At 41.2% G+C, this 21,172-nt stretch overlaps 1 protein-coding gene across 1 annotated transcript in view; it reads right to left on the bottom strand.

Moving 5' to 3' along the window:
- LAMA3 (laminin subunit alpha 3) overlaps nucleotides 1-21,172 on the bottom strand; it is a 194,065-nt gene that overhangs the window by 133,807 nt on the left and 39,086 nt on the right. The window contains exons 3-9 of the mRNA XM_030549443.1: nucleotides 18,610-18,727; nucleotides 17,648-17,766; nucleotides 15,586-15,756; nucleotides 12,208-12,305; nucleotides 9,659-9,774; nucleotides 2,269-2,387; nucleotides 36-126 (exon numbers count right to left, since the gene is read on the bottom strand). Coding sequence (XP_030405303.1) covers nucleotides 36-126; nucleotides 2,269-2,387; nucleotides 9,659-9,774; nucleotides 12,208-12,305; nucleotides 15,586-15,756; nucleotides 17,648-17,766; nucleotides 18,610-18,727 — 832 coding nt within the window. The remainder of the gene's footprint in view (nucleotides 1-35; nucleotides 127-2,268; nucleotides 2,388-9,658; nucleotides 9,775-12,207; nucleotides 12,306-15,585; nucleotides 15,757-17,647; nucleotides 17,767-18,609; nucleotides 18,728-21,172) is intronic.

Raw genomic sequence — 21,172 nt, 5'->3', positions numbered from 1 at the left:
CACTGTGAGATATAACCAAACAGAGAAAGGCTTACGTATACAGCCACCAGCAGCTCCCACTGGAATGCCATAAGGACGATAGTACCCCTTTGCACATTGTTCACAGTTAATTCCAGCTGTGTTATGCTATACAGAATAAAGTAAGAGAAAAATATAAGATGAGAAACAAAAACAAGCGGAAGGATACATAAGCAAATACAGGACTGAAAGATGGTAATTTAGGTTCTTCTTATATACAGTCAGGATCAGTATGGGAAAAATCCAGCAAGACTGCAATAAAAAATGCATTTTATTCTTGTTCTTTACCTGTCTGATCTTTGCATGACATTATGAATCAGAGTAATTTCACATAAACACATGGAATTTTTAACAATTAGTAAATTTTAAACATTGCACAAAATCCCTAAATCAACATTCTGTTAATTTAAATCAGGGAAAAAGCACTGTCTTTTTTATACTATTATCAGATATTTCTTTAACTTTCTTTTCATTTTGCCTTTTTATCATTACATATATACATACATATATAGTTTGACTGCAAACAGCATCATGCTGTTTCCATACTGAAAGGTACATCTTTGTGACTAAATTACTCTCAAACTAAGGTTAGAAACTTCAGATGAAAGCAAAACTACCAGTCTAGAAATAAAATTAAAAGCACAAAATAAAGTTTCTGCAAGTAGAGGAGACAGCCTTTTAAACATCTTAATGTGTCTTACACTCACAGAAAACATAGTGTTCATTCATTTGAATTACAACAAATTTCTTGTGTCATCGGGTAAAGTCCTTAGTGGACTTCAGGGTATCTCTGTCTCTTCTCCCTTTTAAGGAAATATAGGGGTTTATGTAAGGGAGAACATGGAAAGCACAGTTCTCTCTCGTTAGCTAAATCTTTTTAACAGCAATATAATGTCTGACACAGATATTTAGTACAGAATATATGGGGCACTGTTGTCAGACTTTAAAGAAACAGAATCTAGTATGTTTGTCATGCATCAGGTTCTATTAGTTCTTCATTCAGGCATGCACTTTTTTCCATGACACAAATGGAAAAAGTAAAGTAAAATCCATGTGCCTTATCATCTATGAAGAAAATGTTATAATTAGATTTCATAGTTAATTCATTTAATGCAATTTAATTTCCACAAAATCAAATCACGGACAATTATCAGTTGCAGGCTTCATGGATTTAGATCAGGTTTGCTCTTTTATATACTGAGAGCAACTTAGGAAACATGATCTTTCACAAATAAAGAGCTAACAGGAAGCGTCAATATGAAAAATCTTACAGCATTGGTTGAACAAAGCCCTACATAGAAATGTTAAGTGGAAGACAAAGATCTCTTCTTCCTCTCTTTAATAAAAAGAACTTTTATTTACTTCTGACTGCCTTTTGGGCAGTAGCGGATTTTATTTTAGCAATAAGATGGAAAAAAATACTCCAACTATAGTTGCACTGCACATTTCCTTTCCTTATTCCTTAATTTTTGACAGCACAACTAAACTTTTTACTTGCACAGCGTGCACCATTTTCTTGACTCTGTGTCAATGTTATTCTTAAATTGTGGGACTGTATTTTGGTTCAAGCAGGTGTGATTTATAAATTAATAAACAAGTTCCAATGGTTTGAATGAGGAAAACAACAGTGAGATGAGAGAGGGAACAGGCCTTGGTTGGAAGCAGGGGTTATTATCTATCCATCTATCTTAGGGTTTTTTACCACTGTTCATCACTATAATATCTGAGCGCCTTCTGCATAAAATAGATTAGCAATAGCAAAGTCTCTAGTGGACTTCATGGTGTCTGTCTCTAGCCCTTTTTAAAAGAATGCAGGCATTATTGTAATGGGAACCGGAGGAGACCCAGCTTTCCCTCTTCAACTACAGCAGAGGGAGAGCTCTCTCCCTTTCCTCTCGCTTGCGTGGAGAAGCACTGCTCCCCACAACTCCTTCTCCTCCTTGGCTGGTGCAGTGAGAGATCTGCTCTTCATCCACTCTGCTGTAACCACTGAAGTAGGGAACTGCAGTAGTGGGTTCTCTTTAAAAGTGCGATCGTTGCAGTTAGGTGATCCCTTTTCAGGCCTCATATAGAACATGAATTACTTTCAGTGATTTTTCTTTCTGGCTGGAGCATGAGTGATTATGTCATTGTAATGGTACTATTCAAAATGGCCATCTCAAAAGTGTCAGCCTGAGAAAATTAAGTCTTCTATGCACACTTTCCAAGTCCCGTTAATGAACAACCTATGAGATAAAAGCACTTTATTACCTGGCAATTAATGCAGACCCCTCCACCTTCATACCACCCATGGACGTTTAAGCTTCCTTTGCGTCGATCAACATCAGGATCATAGTAGCAGTCAGTAGCATGTTCATGACAGTTGCAGGCTGAGGAAGAAATATTAGAAGTCAGCTTTCATTATTAGGCTGTAATTCAGTAACCTATTATAAACAAAAAAGGATGCTCAAATTTTTTTAAATCAGCCAAGAGCCTTTCACACTAGAGCCAACTTGAGATCATCTCTAGACATAAGACAGCATGTGCTACCAGGCTTGCCAGAGATAGAGAGGCTGTGTCCCACTCTCTCTCTCAAAAATAAGGTTAACTAGCTTTCCATAACTGTTCTTCAAGATGTGTTGCACATGTCCATTCCACTGTAGGTGTTTGTGTGTACCTTGTGCACAGTTGTCAGAGACTTTTCCTTTAGCAGTACCTTTGGGGGCAGCTTGAGCGCCCTCTGGTGCCCCCTGCTACTACATACAGATACAAAGGGCAGCACTGCCTGACCCCCCTCTGTTTCTTCCTACTAGAAAGACTCTGATAGAGCAGGGAAAGAGGCGGGTCACGGAAAGGACATGTGCAAGACATCTCGGAGAAAAACAGTTTGGAAAGGTAGGTAACCGTTTTTTTCTTCCTTGAGTGTCTGCACATTTCCATTCCACTACAAATGACTCACAAGCAGTTTGAACTAGTGGTGGGCTCAGAGTTTACTTGAACAAGGACTGAAGGACTACTCCTCTGAATCTTGCATCTTCTCTGGATTGATGAGAGATAGCATATGAGAGGCAAACATATGGAACAATGACCAAGTTGCCACCCTACAAATATCCAGAATGGGAAGCCTAGCCAGAAAAGCCACAGAAGCTGCCTGCAACTGCATTAAAGGAGCCATCACCTTTTTCAGAGATGCAACATCAGCCAATCAGTAGCATAAACAAATACAGCCAGAAATCCAGGCAGAGATCCTCTGGGTGGACACTGAGTGGCCCTTTACTTGGCCTGAAATAATGCCAAAGAGTTCAGAGGAAGACCTGAATACTCTACTCTGCTCCAGGTAAAAAGACAAAGCTCTGTTAACATCCAGTGCATGGAGCTTTTCCTCCTCTTTGCTTGAATGGGGCTTTGGAAAGAATGTTGGTAAATAAATTGCTTGATTCATGTGAAATTCAGAAACCACTTTAGACAAGAATTTAGAGTGAGGCCAAAAGAAAACCTTGTCCCTAAAAAAAAGGAGTACTTGAGGCACCTTAGAGACTAACAAATTTATTTCACCATAAGCTTTCGTGGGCTACAGCTCACTTCTTCGGATGCATAGAATGGAACACACAGATAGAAGATATTTCTACATACAGAGAACATGAAAAGGTGGAAGTACGCATACCAACTGGAAGAGGTCAATCAATTGAGATGAACTATCATCAGCAGGAGATAGCTGACAGCAAAGCTGCTACTCTGAAACTTGTCCCTAAAGAAAATTGTATAGGGGGGCTCTGATACCAAAGCTTGCAGTTCCCCATCTCTTCTGGCTGATGTTATAGCAACCAGGAAAATTACTTTCATTGACAAGCGAAACAGAGAACAAGTTGCTAGTGGCTCAAAGTGGGGACCCATCAACTTTGTTGGCACCAAATATACACTCCACTGTGGACTAGACTATGAATTCAAGGGTACAATCTGAACAAATCCTTTAGAAACGTGATGGACAGGGGGTTTGAAAAAACTGAACAATTTATCCACAAGCAGGTTGAAATTCAGAATATCATCCTATGGGTTGCAATCCCATTGACCCAGCAGAGCTTGCTGGTTCACAGTCCTGAGCTGTAAACCTTCTGTGGAATAACGTTTCCTGTCAAACAGATCTAGGATTTTTTGTTTCCTTTCCCTTTGGAGTAGAGGCCCAGTGTCCTTGCCTTGTTAGTGGCTGCAATCACCAGGAAGCCTGGAAACTGGTGGTTGTAAAGTGTTCAAATTACTGTGATGAGATATAAATATCTCTCTTCTCTACTCTTTTGGTGGTGGTGGAGGGGGGCAGAAAAGAAGGAGTCTGCCACAAAATCTTGACAGGCTCCAGGATAGCCTCATTAATAGGGAGAAGAGGGTCCTGCAGACACTAAAATGTCCACAAGCCAGTGTGATCTTGTACCTCTTCTGGCTGGATATCCAGAGCTGCAGCCACCTTCCTCAACAAGTCTTGATGCGCTCTAAAATCATCAGGAGGGGGAGAGGCAGATTCAGCCACTACTGCCTCTTTGGGTGACAAAGAAGGAGAAGCTAAAGGTTGCTGAGGAGGTCCCTCCTCCAATTCGTCCACAGTGGAGTCCTGGGCACACGGCTTTACCTGCATGGTACCAATCCTAATTCCAGGCGAAGGAAAATGGAATCCTGCCTGCAGATGCTCCCAAGCTGTGCCTAGCTGATGTAGAAGTGTAGGAAGGGTGCAGAGAGTTTCTGAAACATGGAGGGAAGTCTCAAGGGGTTCAGAAGGGCCATTGGTACAGAGGTGGGGCCCAGCCCTGTGTAGACCACTGGGTCTTAGAATGCTGAAACTGTGGATGGTACCACAACAGGTAGGCATCCCACTGGGGCTGCTGGGCATCCTCAGGTGGGGAGAGAGGTTCCAAGACTGGAGAAGGGCTATTGGAGAAATCATCGCTGGCTTGCCTAGACACAGTCCTCCACAGCGGTATCAAAAGTATAGAAATGGTCAGTACCGAGCAGTGCCCTGGAGCTGAAGCCAGGACTATAGGAGTGTGCAGTTCCAAAAATGGTGCTGTGCAAGGCTTTTGAATCGTGAGAGAAGCTAGTACTGACAAATTACACAACTTGTCAATGACACCAGAGAGGGCTCCTGAGCCTGCAGTACCAAGAGGTGCACCGATCCTTCCAGGATTGGTCTCAACAGACCCTTCCTGCGTTCCAGAGTCAGCAATACCTCCTCATTCACAGACTGCTCCTGGGGTTGTGACTTTTTTGAACACCCCTCCAAGTCTTTGCGAACACTCAGCAACTTCCCCTCTGAAGGTCCTGGTACCGAGTCTCTAGGAGACTTATGCAGTGTTTCCCTAGGCACCAGGGATGCAGATCTGCCTGAGGACTCTGCCAGAACAGGAAGAGCACTCCTAACAGACTCAGACGTGCTTGCTACCTGTTCAGAGCGGAAGGATTCCAGCGGTGGATGAAGTGCAGACTCCAAAAGCAGGTACTTGAGTCTGGCAGCCCTGTCCTTCTTTGAATGGTGTTCGAGCCTGCTACGGATGTGACACGTGTCACTTACATGCACCTCACCCAGACACTTGAGGCAACTTGGGAGTGGGTCTCTTAATGGCGTAGATCTGACTACATGAACAACAGGCCTTGAATCCAGGAGAAGGGGGCATCAGTTTGGTACCAATCCCAGTACCCAATCTGGCACCACTAACTCTATAAGACGGTATTCTAAACTTAACCCTACAAGTAACTATTTACAGATATACTATATACAAGACTAAAAACTAATGCTCCAACTACTAGTTACACTAAGGAAGGGAAGATATGAACAAAGATCACAGCTTCAGCAACAACCGTCACTGGTGGTAGGAAGGAACTGAGGGTGGTCAGGGGCAGCATGGCCCTTTATACTTGTGTGCAGTGGCACAAGGCACCAGAGGGCACTCGTGCTGCCCCAAAGGGTACTGCTAAGGGAAAGTCTTTAACACCTGTGCACAAGGCATGCACGTACACCTATAGTGAAATGGACATGTGTAGTTACTCAACGAAAAACTATATATTTGAGGCTAAAATAAGCTATAGAGATGTTTCCTGACCAGATCACCTAATCTGGGTGGGGTATTTTTCAAAATAAAAAATAGCCAAATATTATTCTATTTTTTTAAATTTACAAATATATTCACATCTGGGCTGACACTTGTGGGCTAAATCTTCAATCAGAAGAACAATTGTTTATGTATAATAACAAGACTTACCTGGAGGAACTCACATAGCCCTAATTGCAGTGATGCCAGCAGACACAACTAGTCTATTGCCAGAGAACTATTCATTGCACAGACATGTTTAAATCAAAAAGTCTGTCACATTTTCTAGCATTATGGATTTGATCCTGCTCCCATCCGTGGCAAAACTCCAAATGACTTAAAGTAGTAGGCTCTAGGTGATCATGTAACAAAAGACCCAATTACTTCATCAAGGATTAGGGGTAGAGCAACTGTGGTAAGTAACTCAGTTTCTTAGTTTATATGGGTTTAGAATCTCAAATATGATGTGTTTTTATTCTGTATGGTTGGTAAGGTTTTTTAATTTATATTTATTTATTGGGCCAAATGAAGGTAATGAAGTTGTACTCACACCAGTTCTGAATCTTGTCCAACTCTAGAAATTGTGTCCTAAGTTTTGACCCCTTCCTGACTGAAGTAATTTTCCATGCAGTGAACAGCATAAGATCAAAGAACACTTCTCAAGGCCCACTAGACTAGACTACATATTCTGTCATCATATGCAACATAAACATTTGCCCAACGGACAGCTCCCTGACCTAGGAGTATTGTTCACACACTGGAAAAAAAATACGAGGCACATCATGTGATGTGCTGTAGCCTTTTGTGAATATCAGCCTCTTTGTAGTCTGAAAAATATTACAGGTCCATTTATATGAAGCTGGTAGGTCTAAATCCAGCAACAGCCTTTGTTACTTTGTCATAGCCTTTTACTAAAAGTAGTCTAAGTCCCAATACTGACCTAAAGTTCTTGCCTTGGTTGAAAAGTAAGGGTTAATCTGAAAATAGCTCAACACTTTCAACAGTTTCTGCAAATATGTATTGGGTAAAGAGTGGTAGATGGATAGAATTCCTAATCTAATACTTTTGTCTTGCCCTGTTAACCCAGTGCAAACTAATGAACAGCACCTCCCAATCTGTCCATCAGGCACAATATCAGCCTATCGTAATCTCTTATCTTCATTCCATCAAATCATCTATAAGCTTGTGCTCTCCTTTCTCCAGTTTCCAGACATCCAGAGTTGTAACATAATTCAGAGTAGTGACTAACCAGAATAGCAAACAGATGCAACAAACCAAAGGCTAGCCTGTGCCTTTGTCTTACTCGAGCTCCTCACTCAAGCTCACCTTTACTTAGCCTACCGGCAGTGCTTAATTTGTAATGAAAAAGATGTGGGGGCTCAAGCAAGTTTTTTATATTCATAACTGATGCAGCAAGCCCAGAGGCTATGAACTGCCAAGCCTAGAGGTGCAGGGCTCAGTTCTGGCACAAGTTAAGTACTGCCTACTTGGATCTCTTCATCTTTTTCACTGAAGAGGAAGACAGGAAAAACCTCTCCAATTTAAATAACTCAAGAAGATGGAGAAAATATTGGCTTCCTCCTTTTCCACTCTCATTTGAATATTAAGGGATCAGTGACCTGCTTAAATAAGAGCCAAAGAGCCTTTGTAGCTCATTTTCCAGTCCACACATGAAGTTCTTCAAGAAATCTAGACAAGATTCAGAGGGAAACAGCTGGGCCAAAAGCTGCCAAAATGGCTGGGCTACCATTGGCTCTCCTGCTCTTAGAAAAACCAGGAAGGGAAAGGAAAGTGTCAAAAAAAAAAAACCCTTAAAGTCATTAATGGCCAAAGGCTACTGGCATCCTGAGCCATCTACTATGTCTCTTACTATAAGGTCAAGTTACCTGCTTTGATCCAAGTAATGACACTTTTATCAGCAGGTAGGTAAATACCCTTCATACATCACAATACAATTTCTTGAAGCTTTGACTATTTGCTGAAAAGTACAATATTGTGGACATATACAAAAATCTGCAGGTTTGGCAGGTCTCCCAGTCTCTCAGGGACTCACTGATTTTTCAGTAGGAGAGTCAAGAGTTTCTACCAGGGATACAGAGATTTTGTGAAGACTTACAAGGTTGCTCTAATCTCCTGACCCACAGGCGGTAAATGAAGGGTGTCTGCAGCTGGTGAGTACTATCCTCAGTGAATAACTTAAAACACACACACACACTTTCAGGCTCAAAGGATCCCTTTTCCAGGCAGCAGTAGATGTTAAACATTTTTGGCTCAGAATCTTATGAATTATCATTTAAACATTGACCAAGTCACAACATGCCTAGTTTCTATCACTGCTTCTACTTTTTTTTTTGTCTGTTATTTTTACTATCACAATTTTGGCAGATCACCTCTGAACTTTGATTAAAATAAAACCCCTTTTTATTCCTCACTTCTTCAATAATATAAATATACATCTACTTGACACTCTAACAGGGTTACAACTTGAAGTCACAACATCTGCCTTTTGGCCTGCCAAGACAATATGGGAGAAGAGAATCCTGTGTGTGTTCAAAAGAGGGGAAGACACAAAGACAGCAAATGCTGTAATCCCCATAGCTACAGTTTTCATGCCATGTGATTACACAGAGTCTACGGCAGGCAGAACAGCCTCTTCAAGACTCAGAAAAGGGCCCTAGTGGTCATGGTTCCCCATGTCCCAGTTTTCTTAACAAAAGAATGAAATGTTTGTCTGAAGCTTGGTTGCAAAGAAGCTCCCCCATAGGAGCTCAAGGAAAAGAAGACAGAATATCTGCATCCATTTACCAGAGGCATGTCAAGAGACTAGATTACTAGAAAGAGTGACTGGTGTTGCTCTGAAGAGAACAACTCTTCACTCCCATCTATGTAGTTTTGTTTTGAGTGAGCAGATTGAAGATCCAGGAATCTTTTGAAGAGACTAGATTGTGTGCTGGCACTCTTAACATAAGAAAGCACACTTCCTCCCCAAAAGATGGTTTTCCTTATAAAGTACCTAGTTTACTAGAAGGATTTTTCAACTGGGCTATGTCACAAAGCCATGTACAGTAAATAACTCTGATTCACCTTCCAACTCAATATATTGTTTCCTCACTAAATATAAAAGTAGCAAGGATCTAAATGCACTGTTATGAATATTTCAGTGTTCCACTAAATGAACTTAGGTGCATCAAAATTAGGTTTATAGTATCAACCAAGGTAGTTCTATAGAAGTTTCCTTCTCCTCTAACCACCCCCATATCACCAGTGCTCAAAATCTAGGGGTCGGATTCAGAGCCCGGGCTGGGCACAATTGAGATAAATGCTAACAAATATGAAAATGGATTCAGCCATATTCCTTCAGGGTGCACAATTCTGGGCAATCCAGCTGAAGGGTGTGTGTGAAAGAATGGGAAGGTTTGAGGCAGTGCCAGGCACCTGCAATCTCTGATCTGCTGGGGGCTTTGCAGCCAGCCAACGGAACTCTGCTATTTCGCATTAACATGTATGTGCTGGAGGTACCTCCCATTTGTACATCAAAATCTGTATGAATTGTCACCTTTTAACTAGGATCTTTTCATGATACTCACATTCACACTCATTTGCATCGTTGGCAGTTGCAGGTTGCCATTGTTTCTGATTATATCCAGGGCAGCAGTGATCACAGGTTTCCCCACAAGTGTTATGCTGACATTCACACTGAAACCTGGATATTGAAAAAATTCTCGTTTAATTGAAATAGGATTTAAAACTATATATATTTTTCTTATTTTACTACAACCCAAAATTTACTTCTAACATGAAAATGGCAAGACCAAGTGTAAAGAGGTCAACACGAAACACTAAACCAGGGGTCGGCAACCTTTGGAACGCAGCTTGCCAGGGTAAGCACCCTGGTAGACCGGGTCGGTTTGTTTACCTGCCACGTCTGCAGGTTCGGCCAATCACAGCTCCCACTGGCCAACGGGGGGGGGCCGGAAAGCGGCGTGGGCCAAGAGATGTGCTGGCTGCTGCTTCCCGCCACCCCCAATGGCCTGGGATAGTGAACCACAGCGAGTGGGAGCTGCAATGAGCCAACCCTGTGGACGTGGCAGATAAACAAACCAGCCCGGCCCACCAGGGTGCTTACCCTGGCAAGCCACATGCCAAAGGTTGCCAACCCCTGCACTAAATCCTTTCACAATCATCCTAGCATTCCTCACAATAGAGTATCTCACTCACACCATTTTGAGCTTTTTAGCACAAATGATTTATAGAGGTCATTTATAATTGGATTAAATAAACACGGGCTTAAGAAACCTTATCCTGAGCAGGTATTAAACGAGGATGATATGCCATAGTTGCAAATATATCTTATTTTAACTCTTGATCCAAGGCTCAAGCTTGCTGTATTACGCTATAGCAAAATGTTTGTTACCGTTACACTCTGGACTCAATTTTTCATTATGTTTCATTAAAAAAACATTATTAGACCTTTATAACATACTACGATGGGGTGACCTTCCCACATCAGCTCTGAGAGAGTTGAATTAGGCCAGGTGAGCCTAATCAGTCAATTAAACTGCAAAAAGGGGAAATGTAAGCTGTATGGAGGGTGCTAATTAGAAGGAAGCTCACAGATGGGGCTTCTATAACACCAGGAGGCTGGCATCAGAAGTGGCAGGGATGAAGCTGCAGTTTCTATCCCTGAGGTAAGGGAGAAGGAAGGGGAAACAGAAACCCACAAGGAAGGTTTACCTAATAGGCCTAAGAAAGAGGGGTCTGGCTAGGAAGGCTGGTGAAGGAGAAGCTTAAAGAAGCATGGGAGGAAGTTGTCCAGGGAAGAGAGCAGTAGGGTTGCTGAAGTCCTGGACCTTAACTGCTCACTGTAGGGCCCTGGACTGGAACCCAGAAGAGAGGGCAGGCCTAGGTTCCTGGTACTGCTTACAGAGTGAACAGGGAGACTACTTGAGTTACTGTAGGAATAACATAGTTAGGGCTGCAAGTGTGAGGACTGGCTGATACTGCTTGAGCAGAGAGACTTTGAAAGACTCTCCTACAAGGGGAAATCAGTATGACCTGGCTGGAGGGCCGAGTCATGAAGAAGCCATACCACAGGAGGAGAGCTGCAACCATGGAAAAGAAGAAAAGCGGTGCTGAACTGGGCAGAACTAATCCCCAGAACTGCTAGAAGAGGGTGCCACCCAGCGGTGAGTACAGTGCCCCATTCACATATCTAAGATCAGAACATCATCTTGTTCATAAAAATAATGCAAACTAAGGACTATTAGAGCATCAGAAATAACCCAAAGTATAAAAATTAACAGTCATCCTCCAAAAGGAAAAATTTTGTTTTTATTTTGACTTCATCCAAGTGCCTATCTAAGGGCTCAGTCCCATAAGCACTCACTTCAAAGTCTGTGACACTAATGAAGACACTTATGGAATACTTAATGGTATCTACACAAATATATATATTTGAATTGTTTTTTCCCTTGCTACAGAAGGTTGTGCATTTTCCTTGATATTACTATAGTCACCAATTCTAGTCAGAAAAGGTATCACATAAATGGCCAAGGGGATTAGTAATACAATCTAGTGCATTTACTTTCTTGTTGGGATTTTCAACATAGTGACCAAAAGTCCTGATATCTGACTCTGATCTCAGTTATTCTGCTGTAAAGCTGGAGTAACTCCACTGAGAAGCTAGCCCATTATAGAATCACAGGACTGGAAGGGACCTTGAGAGGTCATCTAGTCTGGTCCCCTGCCTCATGGCAGGACTAAGTATTATATGTGGCTGTTTGATGGCTTATGTGAAATAAATTGGTGATCTTGCAGCAGGGTCTCAGTATCCAAAAGAGGTGAGTTTAACACAGCAGTTCCCAAACTTTTTACTAAGGTGACCCAACAACTGAGGTCTAGCAAACCCCCATTTTAATTTTAAAAAGACTTAATGCACCCTCTTTTATTGTTAAACTTAATAAACACAGAATACCTCTCAGCATATCTTCATATATGCCTTACCACACTTTCGCTTTAAAAACATTATATAGAAAACTAAAAGACATTTTTATTTTATCATTAAAAATCGTAATTTGAAAATACCTGTGTATTGGTTTATAGTCTGTGAATTGAGCATGCTGCTCAGTTTACTTACTGGTACAGGTTTTCAGCACTTTTTGCATTACAGACTTCTGCATGACCATTGCAAACACATCGTCCACCAATACTGATGTCCTTTATGCTGTAGTAATACTGTAAAACAAATCAAGAGGTATGTGTACATCTTTCCTTTGTCTGTAGGATGGCAGCCACAGTAACATCAGAAAATCATTACTATCTCATTAAGTCTTGCCTGTCAGAATATTAAACAAACATATCCATAAAGGACCAGATCCAGCTTTTCTGAAGTCAACAGCCAAACTCCTACTGACATCCATGTTGCAGGATCAGGCCCAGATTCATTAATCAAAGCCATTTCACACTCTAGGTCAGTGTTACCCACTGAACAGATACCGCACAGACAGTGGTATTTCACCGTTCCCCATGCTGTCCTTATAAAGTGTCTTGGCCAATTCTAGAAGCATAGCCCCTGACAGTAATAGTTCAATCTCCATTCCTAATAAGTTGATGACCTCTCTACTATGTAAATGCCAGCAATGTTGCCAGTTGTGATGGTGAGCTAGGATTGTGCCAGGGGAACTCTAGGAACTGAACTGAGCCCACCTGCTTGCTTGCAATTATGACTGATGTGACCTAGATTTGAACTAGTGACCGAGAGTTGAAAAGCTTCATATCTCATCACCACTCCCTGCAGTCATCCAGGCAGGGGCAGATACCAATTTAGTTATTTGGACTGACTCAGTGTAAATACCACTATTTATAGTAACTTCTGTGTACATTTAAGAAACTTAAGAGCAGACTCTCCACTCTGCTCAGTGGCAAGGGAAGGCTGCAGGGAGCCTGTTACAGTTCCCTGATCCTCAGCTGCCTGGCCCCCGTGCAAGTTAAAGAGGCAGCTCTACTTTATACCAGGCACAGCTGAGCTATCTTCCACTGTGTCCTCTCCTCTAGCCCACATCACCCCGAGATGTCCTCTCCCTCTCCTTATGCCAAGGGAGGGGAGATGGCTGGCAGAGAGCGCCCTGCATAGGGGGACTCCTTCACTGGCTGGCTGCTTGCAGGCTACTTTGTGCTAGATAGGTGCAATAAACAGGCCTTAGTAGACCAGAGAATCCAGTCCATATTTTTATTTCCTGGACTAGTTCTATTTGGATGTACACATTCACATCTAATCACATCTAGTGTGGTTTATTTTTCTTCTTCACATACATACACACATCCTCCCCGTGCTTTCAGTGTCTTGGTCAAAATTAAAAATAGTCCCTGACACTTTCTCTGGCAGTATCCCATTGTGTGTTAGCTCCATAATGATTACTTGTAACTCAGTCTCTGGTTTCTTCTTACTTTGTGGCATTACACTGGATTAACAGTGTTATGCCCAAATTGTCAGAATTCAAATACCACACTGCTTGTGCTGCAGATAATTTCCAACCGTATGAAATCAATGCATAACTTGAGGAAGTATGGCAGTTGTTTGTACAGAGGGAAGGGGATGGGCTGGCGTGGTTTGATTTATACAATAGATTTAGCACAATGACTCTCTACTAGAATGCTGAACTACTGCTAGTTTTCAAGGGCATCTGATATGGAAAGTCTTGACACTCTCCTGGTCAGCAAGTTAATGAAACATGTTACCTTATGTACCTCTCACCATCAGATTAGACTATTTGATTACATTAGGCTGAAGTTATGGTGTTTGGCAAGCAGCATAACAAGTACTCCATTTATTTTAGTCTGTAAGTAATATCTTAAACAAAATCCTTCAGCTGCACTTAAGTCTTACAATCTTACATAATGTATGTGCCAAGCAACTGGAATGGGTAAGATTTTGTTGTTGTTGTTGAGGGGACCCATACGTATTTGTACAGTCCCTAGCCAAATGGCACTGACTGGGGCCTTTGGGATCTATTGCAGTATAATTGATAGGTAAATAACCACACTGGATCAAGAAACTCTACAAATTCCAATGCATAGAGATTCTTATGGATTATTCCATCAGAGCATCTGCCCCTCTCTTATTTCCCCACAGAATGGGCAGGGGACTTCTAAGCTGTGGAATTTCCCAGGGGTACCCAGGGTTCAACACACTTTGCTACCATCTTCTCTTAGTGTGAGCAAAACTTGTCTGTGCCTGCCATGGGTCAGCTCCCCAACTCCACCAGCCATCGGCAGTACGAACATTTCCCCCTAGACCTTACAGGACTCCCTTTCACCCTACAGGCTAGCAACTGGCACACCCCAACCCTCAATCCAAATATCTCCCTTGTCCACTGGACAGTCACAGTATTCACAGATTGGCTGCTTCCAAAGAAGCAGTACACCCCAGCTTACGAGTTTCACCTTGGATCACAGCTCTCCTAACACACAGCACTTAGATATGTTTATAGTGAAATTAAGTTCATTTAACAAAGAGATTCAAATAATAGCAAGCAGAAGTATTGGAAACAAATGGTTACATATGAAATAAAATCATATCATGCATTCTAGAGATCTGACTTAATTAACCAGATACATTCATGTCTTGTAGAATATTGCTCATCCAAAATCCTTGCAGCACTTTACAGGAAAGTTGGCTGTGACCCATCTTTTATGAGACATTTTGTTATCTATCTCTTAGGGGATAACGGGAATAGGACCTTCTGATTATGTGAAAGGTGAATCCTCCTGAAGAGCTGGAGTTGCTGGTCATGTGATGTAAGTGAGAAACTGTTATAGGCAAAGATATCACTTGCTAGAATTCAATTTCTGGCACTAAGAAGTGTTTTTCTTTTGTTTGAAAGCATACCCGTCTCTTTTTCTCTTCCTTAGTATCACATAAATCTCTCTTGGTTAACAAAATTATTCTTAGTTTTTAATATAAACCATCTCAGTGCTATTATATTAAAGTTAAGGCATGCATCCCCAGCTGAACTAACAAGTAGTTGTATATTCTGTCTCTTTGAAGACAAGGAACTTGGTTAATTTCTGTGAGTGTCCACTGAGAGCAACTGGGCACTGCAGAAAGATGTCGCTGGGGAACTCAGGAACTGGGGTTCACAGGATGTTACCTGCAAGGCAAGGTTTAGACTGACAGAGACTCAAGGGGTTTGCTGGCAAGGCCAACAGACTGGCATGGCAGGGAGATGTCACACAGTTTAAGCTCCAGCAAATCTCTTTTGCTAACACAGAGAGGAAACACAGTAGATTACAGTTCTAGGTGCCCTGAGAGAGCACCACACTCCCCTCTACACAAACCACACAACTCTGATATGTCCCCACTAGCTTCCCTCTGCAAGTGGAGCTGGAGGGGATCATCAGGACCGTATCTTTTTTTGTTCTTGTTTTGCAAACTAAAGACATTTGTGTCATTCCATTCACTGTAATGGAATGAAGGGCAAATGTTCAACATCCATTTGTGAAAAAAGCTACTTACTCTGCGGGTTACAGTGGGGTCGCGTTGAGCTTTGGCTATCAAGTGTCCAAGAAGGGTATTGGTTCTGAGAAAACGCAAGCGGATGTTTGTTGCCTTGGTAAATTCCCTAAGTATGGGAGAATGAGTGAAGTTTTTTGCTCCTGGACGACCATTTACCAAGGATACCACAATCTAATAAAAGAGCAAAGATCTTTTTGTCAAACAGTTAACATTAGCAGCGTGGAGTCATCCACAGGTTTCGATAATATAAGCATCCAAAAATTTGCAGATTGCTCGTTTCTAACCATGTCTAGTATTCACGGGAGTAAGGTTACAGACTCAGGCCTCTACATTTCAATGAGAAGTAACTCTTCTATTTACAACAAAATTGAAATGCTTTAAGTATATAATATAAGTGTCTGTAAATGCTAATACAGGCCGTTCTGCTCTGATTTAGCAGGATGCTCCAGCAATCACAGGTTCCATGAAAATTATGATGAAGATATTCACAGCAAAACCTGAATATTGAAAAAAATTCCCATTCGCTTCAGGCACAATTTACTCGTGTGACACATCCATATAAGAATGGCTTCATGTGTCTTGAATGGATTACATCAGAAAGTACTGAAAAGATACATGCAATTTTACAGAAACCAATAACAATAAGTCAATCCTAATACATTACTAACAGCCAATGATGTTTTACCTAAGTAAGAACTTCAGGATATTGCCCTTTAACCAACATGCATTTATTTTTGGGTTAAGGCACAAAAAATCCTGGAATAAATTTCAGTTAATAGCTACAGTGCCTGAGAGTATCTTCATGTACTTTTGAAAGTGAGTACATGATGTTACTTTAGAATTTCCCTCCACGCAAGAGCAGGTTTGTACAATAATTCAAAACAAATGCTTCAGTGCTCTTATTATGAAAAAGAAATTGATGCCAGGAGCCCAGCAATCATAAATGAACCCTAAATTAACAAATCAGAGTGTGTGTACAACTGAGCAAAAGCTATTTATTTGTTTATAACTGAACAGATTTCAGATACAGTTTATAGTAGCCACTTGGAAACATGTAAGTACATAAAATTGAATCCTGAAGTTTCCAATTACAACACAACTCCTTTAGAAAAAGTCATACACCATTTAATAGGGGATGATGCAACAAGGTTCTAAAGAAATTAATCCAAAAATTCATAGAATTTAATAGAAAATGCTAATCTTTCTGTAAGTTTTCAGACCACTCTGCAGAAGTGTTCATAGACCATTATGAATCAAAATGGGAACACTGGATCCAAACCCCAGAACTTTCAAGAAGTTTGGATCTGGATGCAAGCTTCATCACAAGCCTCTCTTTGTAGTGGCCTGTCACATAACATTCAATTCCAACAACCCTGAATAATGAGGAAGTTTGGATTTTGATCTGACACAGGCCTATCTCCAATAAAAGTGTATGTTGGAAAGAATGATAAATGCAACCACTAATAAACATTCGGATAAAGGGAATAGAAATCATATTTCCTAGTGGTAAGAAGCATCTTGCTAAGCCAGAGCAGTATGTCCTGTGTTAGCTTTTACAGACACACATATTATATTATACATTTACAGCTTTTTTCTTTTTTTTAAATAGAGTTACTGCTCACTGAAATTTAGACGTCTGATTCTGCAACCTTTACTTCCATCAGCAATTCTCATACAATTAGACCCACTGCAGTCATTGTGACTACTCAGAAAACAAAGCCAAAATTTTCATACCTGGATGCCCAAAGTAAGGCACCTAAATTAATTCATGAAGTTAAACAAATGGCATAATTTCAGAGGTTCTGAGCACTCACTTCTCAATGGGAGTTGTGAATGTTCAGCATGTCTATAAATGTTAGGACATTTTCTCAAATGCCTGAATATGGATTTATATACCTGATGGATTTACATAGGCACCTAAGTTTGAAAATTGGCTTAAAAGTTCAGGTTTTATTGAAATAGCAAATGTTTCAGAACAACATACTAATAAGCATACACTGTAAAACACTGTTTATTTCCAATGTGAAAAATTAAATTTCCCAGTCTTCTGAAAAGCACTTACCTCACCATTTTCAAGAGGCACAATTCGAGAATACTCTGTAGTGCAAATAACATCATCATCTCTCCTAATATGAGCACTAACTTTTTTTCCAAAATGTTCCAAACAGTCTGCTTTAGAATCTAGTAAAGTAAGAAATCAATTTTTTTTACATATTAAGCATGCATTATTGTGCTAATATAAATCCATAAAGAACTATCCTCACGCTTTCTAATAGATTATCTCCCTGAATCAAACTACATCTCTGTATGAAAACAGAAATATTACTATAGAAAAATGAAAAATATTAAAAGTAAATGAACACATTCTTCTTCACTTTCTGTCCTAAACTGTTCTTAGTGTTTGGCAATGCACTGAAACAGCTTCCCCATATCACTACAGAAACGGCTGCATTGTAGGGTGCTTGTACATGTATTCTAGTTTAGTTTTATAAAGAAGACTGGAATCCTGAGGGGGTGAAAGGCACTATTAAGACATAAACAAGATAAAAGGAAAAATCCCAAGGGCAGTTTTACATTTTTGCAATACTATATCAGGTTTTAATAATGTGTTCTCTACCAGTTTAAATGAAAGTTGTCAGATTAAATCAGTATGCCTTGCTTTGAAAATTTACCTCATCAAAGACTTCTCTCAGTAGAGAGGACTACTAAAGCAGTTCCTTTTATGGTTCTTTGGAAGAAAAATTACTGGCAACAAAACCTGTTTGAGTGTATGTCTCTGGGTTAATTTAATCAAAAAGATTCTAAACTTTCAAACCATGTCATGTTCATTTTGCTGATGAATGCTAAGAATGGGGCTTTACTGAAGATAACTAGTTAACAGTTATGCCAGACCCCTTCCAAACACATCTCACGTTAACATACTTTATTCAGGGAAACCACTAGGTTGATTTTTGTTTCTAAATTCTACAAATGATTAAAGCCTCTCTCCTATAAAACTGCAGGGATGCAAGAATTAATACTCACGAGCAAAATATTGCCAAGGTGCATAGGTTCTTCCAAAGTCTACTGATCTTTCTAACACCCAGAGATCTGGGCGAGGAGAATTTGCAAACTTGATAAGGATGTAAGCAACATGGAAGAGCTGGTAACAAAACACATATATACATGAACATAAGTAATGCTGGAAGTAAACAGCAGACCTTGTTAAGTTGTTTAAAATCAAGTAAATAGAACTGACATTCATTAACAACTTGTCTTTGTAGAACAGCAAGAAAGTAAATTGTTTTCCAGTTCAGTGACCACAAAAAGAACAGGGCAGATTCTCAGCTGGTGAGTTCAGTGGAGCTATACCACTTGGCACTATGGCCCAACACACTGAAAAATCTGCAGTGTGAGTATGCTAAATGCCATCTTTTCTGTATCAAAGTAGCTCAGTCTAGCATATGCTTAACTACATGGATGTGTTAGAGTAACAGAATTCAACAGTGGAAGGCTGGAGATTCAATTCATCAATGAACAGAGCCACAAACTAATCACTGTGCCCCATTCTGATTATCCCATTGCAATACTTGTGTCACTGACACTCAGCATCATCATGATGCAGTCAAGCAAAATCACAATGAAATCCATAAAAAGCAATGTCAAAACAGCATCTCACATTTACTTTGTAGCTCTCTCTAGCTCCATTCGATGATGAAAGGACTGTCCAGCTCTCTCACTGCACTGACACATCTGCATAATTTGTGCCATGGTAAACCTTACAACTTGCAGAAGCAAGTCTTCCCACAGCCATGTGCATACCCAGGAACACAGGGAGCAGTCATGTGAACGACATTCCACGTACTCTGAGGCTAAAGACAGTTTGAAGAGCTCCTAATAGAGCCTAGTCTCCCCCCCAGACCTCAAGGCGCCTCCTGCATCTTTATAATCACATGTAGCGTGTTAGACCATAGAAGACTTTAAAAAATAATAACAATAAAAAAAAAGCATACTCCCAAACATTATAGCAAAAATAGATTTTCCCAAAAAAAAAGAAACCTAACTGTGAGCACTTTGAAGGAAACGAAGCAATTCCTGGGAAAGCCAAATGACATGAAACTTCAATCAAGACTTTACAGTAGACAACAGACTAAATATGAGGTGCATCCTGGAAATGTCTTCATTTATTCCAAAGGTTAAATTAAAATACAAAGTACTTCATACTATGGACATGATATTTGTCAGTAAAAAAATACAAACAGAAGATTAAGACCTGAGACATCTTTTAAAGGAAAACACCATTTAAATGCTACTATCAAGAAGACTGTTCATATCTTTTCACACTATTTTAAGGAAAACTCAACTGTCACATATGTAAATGAAGCTTTGCAACCAACTTTGCAAACAAGTGCATGACCAAGTGCTCTCTACACTAGTGCAGAGTGAGCAAGTGGCAGGTGTAAAATGCTACCAAGCCAAAATGATAACTTATTGTTCCCACTTTGAACAGGTGTAACTGACCACACAAGGTGCAGGACAATGGAGAATTGGATCTTACATACAACTGAAAGAATAATTAACAAAGAGGAAGCCACTACCTTGACAATAGCATGACACACAAAAATGAAGTTCAGCATTTGAATGCCCTAAGGATATGGCTACACTTACATTTGTGCAGCGCTGGGAGTTACAGCTGTGTTCGTACAGCTGTGTAGGGCCAGCGCTGCAGTGTGGCCACACTGACAGCTACCAGCTCTGCAGTGTGGCCACATTTGCAGCATTTGCAGCACTGTTGGGAGAGGTGCATTGTGGGCAGCTATCCCACAGAGCACCTCGTCCCATTTTGGCACTGTGGCTTGTGGGAAGGGGACGGAAGAGTGCGGGTCTTTCCGCTTCCTGTTCCAATGCCCCGTGGTGCTTTGCTACACATTCCAAGCAGTTTGGCGCCATTGTGAGTCGGCAGCACGATTTCTGTTACAAATGGAGCCCGAGCTGCTGAGGACCTTGCTGATGAATCTTGCCAGCACATCACGCATGGCAGTGGAGCTATTCCTTCAGCTCCAAAGTGACAGTGAGGAGTCAAGACGATGATATTGATTCGCCTGACGCGCAAGACACTAAATTGCTTGTGGCAGTAATGGACATGCTCAGCACCGTGGAACGCCGCCTTTGGGCTCTGGAAACGAGCACTGAGTGGTGGAATCACATCGTCCTGCAAGCCTGGGATGACGAGCAGTGGCTGCAGAACTTTCGGATGAGAAAAGCCACTTTCATGGGACTGTGTGCTGAGCTCGCCCCTACCCTGCGGCGCAGGGACACGAGACTGAGAGCTGCCCTGCCAGTGGAGAAGCGGGTGGCTATTGCAATCTGGAAGCTGGCAACTCCAGACAGCTACCGATCGGTGGCGAACCAGTTTGGAGTGGGAAAGTCCACCGTTGGAATAGTGTTGATGTAAGTTTGCACGGCCATTAATCGCACCCTGCTAAGAAGAACCGTGACTCTGGGGAACGTGCAGGACATTGTGGATGGCTTTGCACAAATGGGTTTCCCTAACTGTGGAGGGGCAATAGATGGGACGCATATTCCTATTCTGGCACCACCCCACCTG

The sequence above is a fragment of the Gopherus evgoodei genome, chromosome 2 (assembly GCF_007399415.2).
Source record: "Gopherus evgoodei ecotype Sinaloan lineage chromosome 2, rGopEvg1_v1.p, whole genome shotgun sequence".
NCBI lineage: Eukaryota > Metazoa > Chordata > Testudines > Testudinidae > Gopherus > Gopherus evgoodei.
The sequence above is the reverse complement of the archived record's forward strand: the minus strand, read 5'-3'. Positions and strand labels throughout refer to the sequence as shown.